This window comes from Halyomorpha halys, unplaced genomic scaffold (genome assembly GCF_000696795.3).
Source record: "Halyomorpha halys isolate HHAL.00 unplaced genomic scaffold, Hhal_1.1 Scaffold493.1, whole genome shotgun sequence".
NCBI classification, from domain to species: Eukaryota; Metazoa; Arthropoda; class Insecta; order Hemiptera; family Pentatomidae; genus Halyomorpha; species Halyomorpha halys.
Window position 1 is genome coordinate 614548 of NW_027111379.1, and position 12089 is coordinate 626636.

Sequence of the window (12089 nt, forward strand, 5' to 3'; positions counted from 1 at the left end):
GTAACTTAGTTCTACCGAATACTATTTCTGTAGCTACAAAGGGGTATTTAAGTATGTAAGCCCTGAGGGTAGCTAGCCACCAAGTCCTACGGAAAGATATAAACTAATTTCGAACTGATAGCTAGGCACAACAAGAAGTAGCCATCACTCATACATCATATTTTGGTATATATTTTATTCCTTGTAAATACTTTAGTTGTTCAAATGCAGTAACAATTTCACATGTTGTAATATTCATAAAAGTATTATTTAAATCAATAGACTACAATAGAATCTTTTGATCCACTAAAAACTAATGTCTAATAGGTAGCATCTCTCAATAGCGTTTAATAAACTAGAGCGTTGACTAAGCATAAAATTTCAAACCAAGGAGTAGATATCTCTTTCTGGGGCAGTAATAGTATTCATAGTGGATCAGTAGATTCTAGTGCTATTTTTTAGAAATGTTTAATGGAATTTTATTTTTCTCTGGACCTCAACTCCTTAAATCTTTTCTTCCTTTTGTAAGGATCTACATCCACTAACTGTAGGACTTCCTATTCCTTCCACCACTATAGACTAGTTCCTTACAGAGTAAAGTTTCCATACTGCAAGGATTTAGTGCCCCTAAAACTCATGTTGAATCCCTATTATTTAAATTATTATTGATCCCAGAATCTCTGTTATCTTTACGAAATTAAAGAATGTAATTGAAAAGGCCAGCTCCTTCTATAATATAATTAATTAATAAAAGATAGTCAGTTATATTTATAAAAATATTTGTTGCCATAGTAAATGTATAGAGGCTAAAAGTATTATTTTTAAATAAGCTCAAGAATAAATACAATTAAACTAAACAAATATATTTATTTAATTTTTAAAAATACTGCTATAACATATCAATTTTAAAATAATTTATATCACTAAACTGGACGGATGATATTACAAATCTCAGGATATAAAAACTAAATATCACATTAACATATTATATAACAATATTTGTGCTTAAATTATTTTGATTTCATACAATAATCAATAAACATTTCTATAACCATGGAAAATTTATCAACACGTTTAAAGTTATCTATTTAAAATATCTTGTAATTGATAAATCATTTATAAATAATAACTATATCAATAAATATAATTATCAGTATCATCTAACAAGAAGGAAGTTACTAATACTAGTGTTTTGATGAAGCAGTTATTACTTTAAAAAAAAATAAACCACACATTTAAAACTGGAGAAATAATTCTACTCCAAAATGTCATTAAATTATTAAAAAATCAAAACAAAATTTACTATTTCCATTAGCACCCTAAAGATAAAAAATAAGTTAAACTGTATTTACAGTTTGAACTTTTCTTTTGAAATGATTGAACAAGAAGCCAAAGATAGAGCAACTTTAACTTAATCGAGAGGCACTTCTCATTTAATACTCAGAATGGGAGTAATCAAACAGCCTAAAAAAACTATAAACTATTTTAGAAACAATGCAGGGCATGGAAATTTTTTGCATCCGAGGAAAATGTTTTGATACTTGGTAATAATGATAAAACATTATTCAGGATGAATCTGCAACAATGATACAGTTTTTTTTTTCCAAAGCCCCTATTTGAAATATAATCATGCAGAACCCTGGTAGGGAAGCAATGTTGTAGAACCATTTTCTAGAGACAGATATCAAAACTGAATGAACTTCAAAATTAAGAAATCAGCTGAGTTTGTAAATGCCATAAAAACTGATCTCACATTACACTGCAAGAGAAAACAAATCGACTCTGAACAAATACAAGATAAACGAATCAGGTGATAAACAAATCTATATATATAAAAAAAAAAGTCATAACCTCAGTAATATAAAAAAAAAAAATAATAATAAAAATAGTGCAAAACGTCTATATTTTAAAAATTTAATGTAGGTACCACTACCGTACGTACAAAATCAAAATGGCATTTAAAAATGCTAACAATTTTTTTTATCTTAAGAATGTAGGATTGCATGGTTATGAGTTATTTTATTTAGAAGATTTTACTTTTTTTTTACAATCCTTATTCACTACACTATTAACTTAAAATCATAGAAAAACCATTTTTCACGAGTAATTGAAATTTTTAAGTTTTATTTATAATGTTCCAGCCTACTGCGAAAAATATAGAGTATATCGTTGGTTTACAAATGAAATACATCAAGTCAAAAATTGAAGTTTTGAGATATTTTATGATAAAAACTAATTTTTTTTTTAATGTTATAGAAACTTTTATATCTATTTTATCTTACAAATTTTTATGATATTGATAAATACTTTGGAGTTGTATATTTTTAACATTTTATACTGGAAAAAACAAATAACTCAAAACTAAAAAATCTTGACTTAAAGTGTTTCACTAGTAAACCGACGACATCACTAAAAGTGCTGCAAGATTTTAAGAAAAGAGAACTAGGACTAACCTAAAACCCTCATATTTTTTAGACTAATGTCTTTTTTCCTATTTGGAATAGAGTTAAACACACTAGAGAAGCATTAGAGTGAAATAGAATCAATAGAAAATCAATTGAAAGTCCATAACAAACAGATGAGAACACAAGATCAGGTACAATACAAAATGAAATGATTCAAAAGCAGAAAAGTATTCCAGGGATTACACAACTCACAAGGGTTTGGAATACATACTCAATTAAAAGAAATTCAAAGATAGAATGGACATTAGAGTGCTGCCAATGGGTAGTTTCTCTACATGCCTGTAACACTGCAATTTAACTGAGATCAAATTTACTAAATGTATTATAATGTACTGTTGTAAATAGCAATAAATAAATATTTAAAGAAAAAAGAATGGGTGTGATGAGAAAACGTCTAATTTTCTTCTCTAGTATAAATAATTTTTAATACTTCTAGAAGAGAGCATTATGGTTTGAAATAAACATCAAAGATCACCTACTGTACAACATACAAAAATAATATTAATACCCTAATAAAACTATTTATGTAAAATTTTCTCCGTTCTAGGAAATATTAAAACAAAAAAAAAAGGTAAATAAAATACAATATTAAATTATAGTAAGTACAAATTTTTTACATATCTTGAGTTTAAGAGATTAAAAAGTTAATTTAATAAAATAAAACACAGAAAATGAATAGACAAGTAGGAAGAGCCTAACTAACTGTTAACAGGCCAAAAGGTTAAACAAGTGCTGTTCATAATTAAAATTAGGTTTATACTTATCCTTCTAAGCTAACCAAACAATACTCAACAGAAATACTAATAATTTTGTTTTAATGAGGCTGGTTTTCATTGCAGAAGGAAGTCATACACCCAACTGATAAAGATAAACTTCTTTATAACTATTTGGGTAATTCTATATGACTAAAAATATACAATCAAACACAATTGATTTCAATCTTAATATTGACAGATTCATCATCGTTGATAAATCCTTTATTAATGACATCATCTATGAGGGCAAATTCAGTGTAACCAAAAGCTCTAGGAGATATGGCAGCAACCGGCCTTTCAAAGGCTTTCAATCCTGACTTTGTACACATCACTTCGCTCAGTGAATGTTCCAGGGATATGGGATGGATGAGAGTGAACGAAATTCGACCTTTAAAAGGCCATCCTAAAATGTGATCATTTTCGCTCTTCATTAGATGCACCAAGAGAGATAAGTAACAAGGATTGTTTGGTGACAAATTCAGTCGAGCACAAAATCTGGAAAAAAGAATTACAAAATAATCAGTATAGCGCAATTATTAAGTGGTTTACTCTCAATAACTCAGATTTTTCAATAAAAAGAATATTTATCTTTGTGAATTAAGAATATTATGCACCACTGAAATTAGGGCCAATGTAGCAGTAATTATATTTTAAAACACTGCCAAAACTATAAATGTAATCAGTTTATCACAAAATCTCTTGATTTAAGCCCTCACATTACAATAACAAAAATCACTCCTCAAACTATGCCTAGTACAAAACGATTTATTTTCAACTTAAAAAGATGCTTTAATTTTGAAATTTCTATTCATGATTTTTTTCCTCTTAATATCTGCCATGTTCCTTTCTCTTATACATGCCTACCAAGGATATATTATTTGTGACTATTTTTTCTCTGTAATGATTATGCTTTGATTTTATTAACTAGCCTGCATTAAATTTGGATAACACATTCCTGTTACATGCACATGATGAGCAAATGACCAAGTGCATATGAGTCACAGATCAACAACTGAAATTCATGTGGAAAACAAAAGGACCAATCAGTAAAAAAAAACTGAATTCACAGAAAGTGAATACTTCAGTATTCTTCTACTACAGTATATTTAACTATTTAAGGACTTCAGGATGAACAATATTTTTATTTCTATCTTTCTATGGTATAAGTACATAATGATTTTCTTGGTATACACCTGTATATAGGTAGAAGTAGAACTCCATATATGGAGTTTTAATCACTGGGAAAAAATAAAAACATAATATTTATTTCTCTTCAGCAAACAATAGATGCACTTTTATTTATATATTTCATTTATATGTATTATATAATATATTATAATCGGTTCCTAATGGGAATCCACCTATTGAAAAGTGTATTATTTATCTAAATCAAGAGTCTGTACACCATAGACTTCCCTGCAATGTTATACTAGATGGAACATACTATGGAATGTACTAAATATTTGGATATATTTTCTAAAGAATCAATCATTTATAAAAAAAAAAAACTGCACTCTTGGATTCTACCCTGTGAATGCCCTCTGCCATAACTGCCCTCTCAGATTTCAAACCTGCAAAAGGCCGAAGTTCTTCCTCTGTTTCCCTAGCTCTGTTCCTCTACCCCTTCCCTCAAAAAGCATATTTTTCACCCTTCAACCCTTTTGGTTTTCCTTTCAGCCTTCTGACTGGATGATTTTAGCTTCGCTTATTAGCTCTTTCGCATCTTTGTTGATTCTGTCAATCCATCTGGCTTTTAGCCTCCCACGTGGTCTATATACTCAGCCTATATACTGGCATATATATATATATATATATTTACTGGCATATATATATATTGAAAAAAAAAAGTTCCAATTAAGATATACAATTTTTTATTTATTTCTATTTTGTGCTTAATACTTTTTGTTTGTCACAAACATTAATGTTTATTAACCATCCCTAACCATAAGGGAAATGGTCTAAGAGTTAAATTTTTATCCATTTATTTCATATCTGTGTCAATGAGAGAGAACAAATCTATATTTATAAGCATATAATAGGCTATAATAGTAATGATAATCATAATAATTATAAAGAAGGTATAGTAATGATAATCATAATAATTAAAAAATACTCACTTATAGCCAAGATAAGAAGTATAAAAGCCTTCACTGTAATACATTTCAGATGGTTCTTTAGACATCGCCAACAGTTTCTGTTTTATGTTAACAACATTCCATACGTGACAACCGTTACAAATTTTCCTTGGCAACTGTGATAAAAACTGATCTCTTTCAATTAGCATATTATTAATCGTTGCCCGAGAATTGGTCAACTGTAGTTCCAAATCTCTCGTCTTATATTCTAATTGCATAATTAACTCTTTTGTCTTTTGTTCTTGTCTTGTTTTCTGTTCTAATTGTAACTCAGATTCTCTTTGTTTCTGTTCTAATTGAACTACTCGTTCATAAAGGGTCCTTAAAAAAAAAAAAAAAAAAAAAGATATAAGGAAAAAGATCATTTTCTATATACATTATAATAGTAATTATTACTACAACATAAAATTAATACAGCTTAATTGGAACATCAGATGATAAAGGATTTGGGAGAAAAACAAAATTTAACCACATAAGGTCAATTGGTAATTTTTATTAAGATATATTATCGTTGGGAATACGGTCAGTAAAGATACACAAATAAGTAAAACATTAATTTTGGTCGACATTTCGACCCAACCTGTCATTGGGACTGAAATTCAGGTGAGATGTGGCACTCCCAACCATCTTCTCCTCATATCAATCTACAGTCAACTATAAACTACTTTTTATAATTCATGGAGATTTGTCTACTAAATAAATTAGTAAAGGAAAACACTAAGTCCTTAAAAATTGGAGATGAATACAATAATGATGACATTTAAAAAAAATTTTTTTTTCCTTTCCTAGGGACTATAAAAATACAGATTATATCATATATTAAGTGAAATCTAAAAAATTAGTTTATATCAATCAAGATATAGTAAAGTACCAATCAGCTTGTCTTCTCATCATATAAAAGCCACCTATCTTTTCTCTCTTAATCTCTTGTTTAATTTTTAGCCTCAATTTTCAACATAAGACAAGAGACACTTATATCCCCTTTTTAGAGACAATGCTCTCTAAAAAACATTGGCAATATCAAAATACTTTTTTCTCATTTCTGTTTTTTGAAAGCTTGAGACTACTTACTGTTTTTGACTTTTAAAGCTTCAAAATTTCCAACACAACATTTGAATACAGTGGGATGTTCTTAAATTTTATCTAGCATTTTTAAATCCACAGACATTCCAGGTTAACGAACTGTATGTGAGGAGAAATATTCTCTCTATTAATTTATATATTCTCAAAAATTTTAATAATATTAGGTTAAATAATAGAAAAATCATTTTTTCACTCATGGATGCTCAATTATACAAAAATTACTCACGTGATCAACTGGACTTGAGTATTACATTGATTTTTCGAAGGAGCTTCCCAAGATTCTGCTTTTTTTGCAATATCATCTACTACATCACCATTCAAATTTGATTTGTTCTGAAATTTAAAAAAAAAATAAAATAAAATAAAAAGATAACATATACCTTTTGAATAATTTTCTTAAAACTGCCATAGAATAAGAGGAACCAATCACTAATATATACTGTAGTGATATTTTATAGCTATAGTAAAATAAAACATTAAAAATATTGACTGTTGCTATGAACAGTAAACAGATATTGGTAAGGGTGAGGAATGAAAATAAAAATGAGACATACTATAAAGTAGGATTTATTTTAACTAATCTCTAAGTGTGTTTATAAAAAAAGAAAATATTATTTTAGTGTATCACAAATAAGCTGTAGAAATAAGACTTACAAGGAGTATAACTTATACATTAACGAGTATTATACATTCAAGTAATTAATTATTTGCAATCTATAAATAATTTCTTTGCTAGATAGTTTTATTATAATTATTAATTTGCATTTGAATGTGTTAAATTGCAATTTAATACTTATGATGTAAGTAAATAACATTTATGTAACCAATTTTAGGTTGTTCAAACATTTTGTATTTTTAAATAGTCAAGTTGAATATTTTTAATAACAAGATTTAAAAATATAAAATTCACAAGTCTACCGGAACAAAGGCCTTCTTTAAAGACATTGATATTTCGGCCAGAATATGTTTGAGTGTATTCATCTATAGCCTAAGCTTGATAGTACTTTGCACTATTGTACTACTTGTACCTACGAAGTAACTGAAGTTTGTTAAAACTCAAAGAATATCTTATACTTAATTTTGAACATAAAATTAAACCAAACTAGTGACAAAGTTCGAAAGACTTTTAATAATAGACCAGATAGCTGCATGTGGTAAGAACATAACAATATATTTCCACTATGTTGTTATTTTCTTGATTATTTATTTTTTTAACTTATTTTACGTTAAGAACCCACAAAAATATATATATTTTGTAATATAAATTTGATTTTACGTTTAATTAAACTGTACACATAATAGTGACTATACACATTCAAAAGAAATTGGGCAAAGTTCAACTTCTAAGGACACAAATATGAGAAAGAATACAAAATCAAGCAACATAATTTTTTTAATAATTTAAATTGTTCTAGATTTACTTTTTTCATGTATAAGTTAATTCATTTACTTTATTAAAGGGACTTTTTTGTCTTTATAATGATGTTTTTTTTACTTTTGAATAATTTTCTGTAATCAAAAACAACAAAAAGCTAAATATTTGCTAAAAACATAAAAGCTATAAAATATAAGTTTTTATTCATTTAACAATTATTTGAAGTTCATATAATTTAAATTCGTGTTGCATTATTTTTCCTATGTCATAAAAACTGTCAGATGCAATTTTTATTTAAAAACCTAACAAATGGTATAATTTGAGTGTATTGAAGGTAAATACTATATTTAACTGATTCACTTAGATTTAACCAAATTGATCAAAATTAATATTATTATCTTTAATCTTATAAACATAACATAACCTTCATAATGAAATCAAAATATAATTATTAAATTAATGCTTTTGTTTGAGAAAAAAAGAACATAAAAATATATTTGCACTATGTTGTTATTTTCTTAATTATTAATGGACTTGAGTCCATGATTCCACTAATGAAAACCAAATTACCCACTCAACTTACTGACATACAGACCATCACACTGCCACCACTGTGTTTTACAGTCTCAGTCAAATTTTTTTCATCTAGTATTTTTCCAGGCTTCTGCCATATAAATGTTCATCTGTCTGATCCTTGATTGAAATTGAACTTGCTCTCATCCACAAAAATAACATCATTCCAGTAGATCCTTTTGTAAATGTTCTTCAGCAAATTTAACACTCTTTATTTTATTTTTCTTACTAATGAAAGGTTTTTTCTGACTTACTCTGGCATTAAATCCATTTCTTTTTAGGATTTGTCGGATGGTATCTGGCCCAGCAGATGTCTCCAGCTCTGTAAATTTCATTTGTAATTTTCGTGGCCAGCTTTTTGGGATCAGCATTAATTTTATGTATAATTAACCTCTCATCCCGGACAGAGAAAATTCTTGGCCATCCCGATCGGTCCCTATCATCCAATCTTCCATCATTTTTAACCGTTTAATAATATACTGGACTGTTGAAAAGGGGATATTGGTCACTGCACTGATTTGGCAGTAAGAGTTCCCCTATTCTATGAGGTAAACCACTTATAAATCTTGTTCAATAGAGCTTTAAACTTTGCACTGGGCCATAATTATATAAGTATAAGGCACTGTCTCTGGTCTGACTTATCCCAGCAATGTTAAAAAGAGGGAGGATTAAAAACTACCTGGTCCTGCAGGAACTCAAGGGTCACATTAAGGGATTAAAGAAGACCATTCAGATCTGTAATTCCAAGCGGTATGATAACTTTTGGTAGGGTTCAGTTGAATCTGTTTTCTATAAACAGAGTAAATAACTAAAGTATAATCAAGATTTCATCGTTTTAAATTATTAAATACGTTTATTATATTGATTAATGAAGATTATACAAGCATTAAAAAAATTCAATGAATATATGTAACAAAAAGCATATTTTAAAGAATTTGGTGAGTATATGAAAACTTTTGCGATGTACTGTAAATTTGATTTTACCTTTAATTAAACTGTACACATAACTATTTTTACTTGAAGAAGTTTGTCGGGCTTCTTTGCTGACCGCACCCCCCGACAAACTTCTTCAAGCATTAATCTACGGTCAACTATCTACACCTCAATAACTATTTTTAGTAAGTAACTTACATATATATTAATAAATTACTTACATTTTCATGATTTTCAACCAAATGCTTTTCTAAATCAAGTAACGGTGTAATGGTTTCACAATTAGGAAATGAACACCTAACCATTTGCTGAGTTATTTCTCGACGAGTATAATTATCCGGAAACAGGTCTCTTTCTTGAATTTTATTCTGATCAACGGGGCACCATTCCCTTTTCTTGTTTCTGCAACAAAAATGAAAAATAAGGTGGCTTATTCAGATATACTAAAAACAAAGTCTGTACATTGAATAGAATTATAATTAAGAAAGTATTTCTTACAAAGATTGTTTCTACTTTTTTTTTTGGCTAGTTTTAAAACTAAAATATCTTTTTTCAAGTAATTTTTTCTTCTTTCACTAAACAGATTAAGGTATAAAGAAATATTTGTTTAATGACATCCCAACTGGTCCCGACACTATCACATTCTCCTTTAATATATCACCTACAAACAACAGAAAATCCTAAACCAAACTGAAAAAAACAGACTAACTGGGTTTCAAAACCAAGAAGAAAACAGTTCAAACTTAATCTGACAAGAAAAAAAATTAGAACAATGCCTGGGCACAGCCTGTTAAAGTAATAAAAGATGGTCAGTATTATTGTACGATTTCTATCATTGCAACAAATATTGACAATTAAACAGATCATCTAGGCCCAGCTTTAAACTCATAATCATTACAACTAAGAATTCTAATAATTTAAGTTGTTATCCGAAGCCTGAGACTTATTAATGACCTGCATCTTGCTTACCTTGAGAGCCATTAACAAAATAGCCTGAAAAGGTCAAAGTTACAAAGGGTTACCCATACCTCAAAACAATAATTGTGATGGCTATATTTTTCTTGCAAATTCCTTTTAGTAGTATTTAACTATTACATATTTTTCCTAAACTTTACGATAGAGAACAATTTGTTCACACATTCCTTCTATCACATTGCTTTTTGAATATTTTTATCTTTTGAAAATGTAACCAGTAACATTGTTAATAGCAAAATGTTAACAATTTGCTACCCAAATCAAATGGTTTTTGGTCTAACTCCCAACTGTGATAGACATAAAAAATGCTTATGATCTCGGTTATGGGATGTTCCTATTTGAAATGCACATATATTATTACTGTATTTTCACCTAAGTCACAATATAAAGACTACATTCACCACCAGAAGGATTTAAGTTATTTAGAGGAAATTTAGAACTATATTATACGTACCTTATCCATTCTAATATGCAATCTTGGCAAAAGCGATGTCCACACTTAGTCAGAAAGGGATCCTTTAAACAATTTAGACAAATAGGACATTCAAATCTTGGTTCCAAAAGTGATATACGTTTTTCATTGTCAAATTTGCAAGAGCCCTAAAAAATATATAAGATAGTAACATATACAACACATATAAAACAAAACACCAATGCTAAAACTTAAATTACATTGACAATATTTTCTTCTGGTTCCATTACTTCAATTTTCAAATTTTAAGGTGGTGAGGAGGATTGTTCAAGAGGAATCTTGATAAAAATTTTATCTAAACAAACATAATATTTTCAAATCTAAATGAAAATAGATGAAGCTTAAAATGCTAAGAATTTTTCATACTGTTATAATAATATAATATAAATTTTAAAACATTGTAATAACATGAAGGGTGGTGAGATACCTTACAAAGTCTACATCTCCCAGTACAACTACAACAGTTGGTAAACACGAAAATCAAAAGGAATGAGATCAAGGAGCTCAGTAAGCACATTTCCAAAGAACAAATAACTACCAGTTCCTCTCGGAGGGTAAAAAATTAACATTGATAATGAATTGACATTCATCTAATAAAATTTATTGTACTATTTTTATATATTATATATAATTATTTTTATGTTGTATCAAGTTAATTTCTGACATATTCGTACTTTTTAATAACCTTCGATTGTACATCTAACTTTATTTTTCTCCTTGCCTTGCCTTTCGGCAATATGAAGGTTTCGAATTAATTGTTTAATAGAATAAAATTTATTTTTACCCATTTCCAGGAACTCCATCATCTTTTTTATCAGGGGTTTCCCCAGAACATTTTGGACTACGAGTTTCTGCCTTCTATGAATTGTTAACCCTTTTCTAAGCAACTTTGTGAGTTAAAAACAAAGTTTGTTTGTTTGTTTATTAAGAAATTAAGGCGTAAAACCCACCGGTCATCAACGCCAACACCCCACTCATGTACATACCCAGTGGTCAATTATATAAATGAAAAAAAAAATACATATATATGCATAAAATAGATAGATAAAAATACATAACATATAAAAAACCAAACACATAATATATAAAGTATACAAAAAATACATAATATACAAAAAAGCATATATATATATATATATACAAACACATATATACACATATACATACGCATACATTCATATATATACATTATATATTCACAAATAGTCCTTGTATTTTCAGAAAAGACATAATCTTATTTAAATATGTTTCTCCATTTCCCAAGGCCCTCTCCTCCCAAAGCCTCTGAGCTTAGTATCTACTATACAGTGCTGCTCAAAATGCGAGGGAGGCCAATAAACTTAA

At 28.3% G+C, this 12089-nt stretch overlaps 1 protein-coding gene across 2 annotated transcripts; it reads right to left on the reverse strand.

The window, feature by feature from the left end:
* Positions 1-1183: 1183 nt before the first annotated feature.
* LOC106683518 (TNF-receptor-associated factor 6) lies at positions 1184-11551 on the reverse strand. Of its 2 annotated transcripts, none has more exons than XM_014425029.2 (7): positions 11530-11551; positions 10946-11040; positions 10728-10873; positions 9520-9700; positions 6644-6750; positions 5317-5655; positions 1184-3694 (listed from the first exon to the last, which is right to left on the reverse strand). In XM_014425029.2, the coding sequence occupies exons 2-7, from the start codon at positions 10970-10972 to the stop codon at positions 3364-3366; spliced, it is 1131 nt and encodes a 376-aa protein (XP_014280515.1). In that variant the 5' UTR covers positions 10973-11040; positions 11530-11551; the 3' UTR covers positions 1184-3363. The 2 variants fall into 2 exon arrangements, with proteins under 2 accessions (XP_014280515.1, XP_014280514.1); XM_014425028.2 differs by lacking the exon at positions 11530-11551 and adding an exon at positions 11173-11253.
* Between the last annotated feature and the right edge of the window lie 538 nt (positions 11552-12089).

What these genes read in the sequence shown, in the direction of transcription:
- LOC106683518 (XM_014425029.2), bottom strand. Translation starts at nt 10,972, where the DNA reads ATGGAACCAGAAGAAAATATTGTCAAT. An exon ending in TGGTTGAAAATCATGAAAAT is followed by an intron (nt 6,751 to 9,519) that starts GTAAGTAATTTA and finishes TTTAAATTTCAG; the next exon opens with AACAAATCAAATTTGAATGG. An exon ending in ACTTCTTATCTTGGCTATAA is followed by an intron (nt 3,695 to 5,316) that starts GTGAGTATTTTT and finishes TCTTTTTTCCAG; the next exon opens with ATTTTGTGCTCGACTGAATT.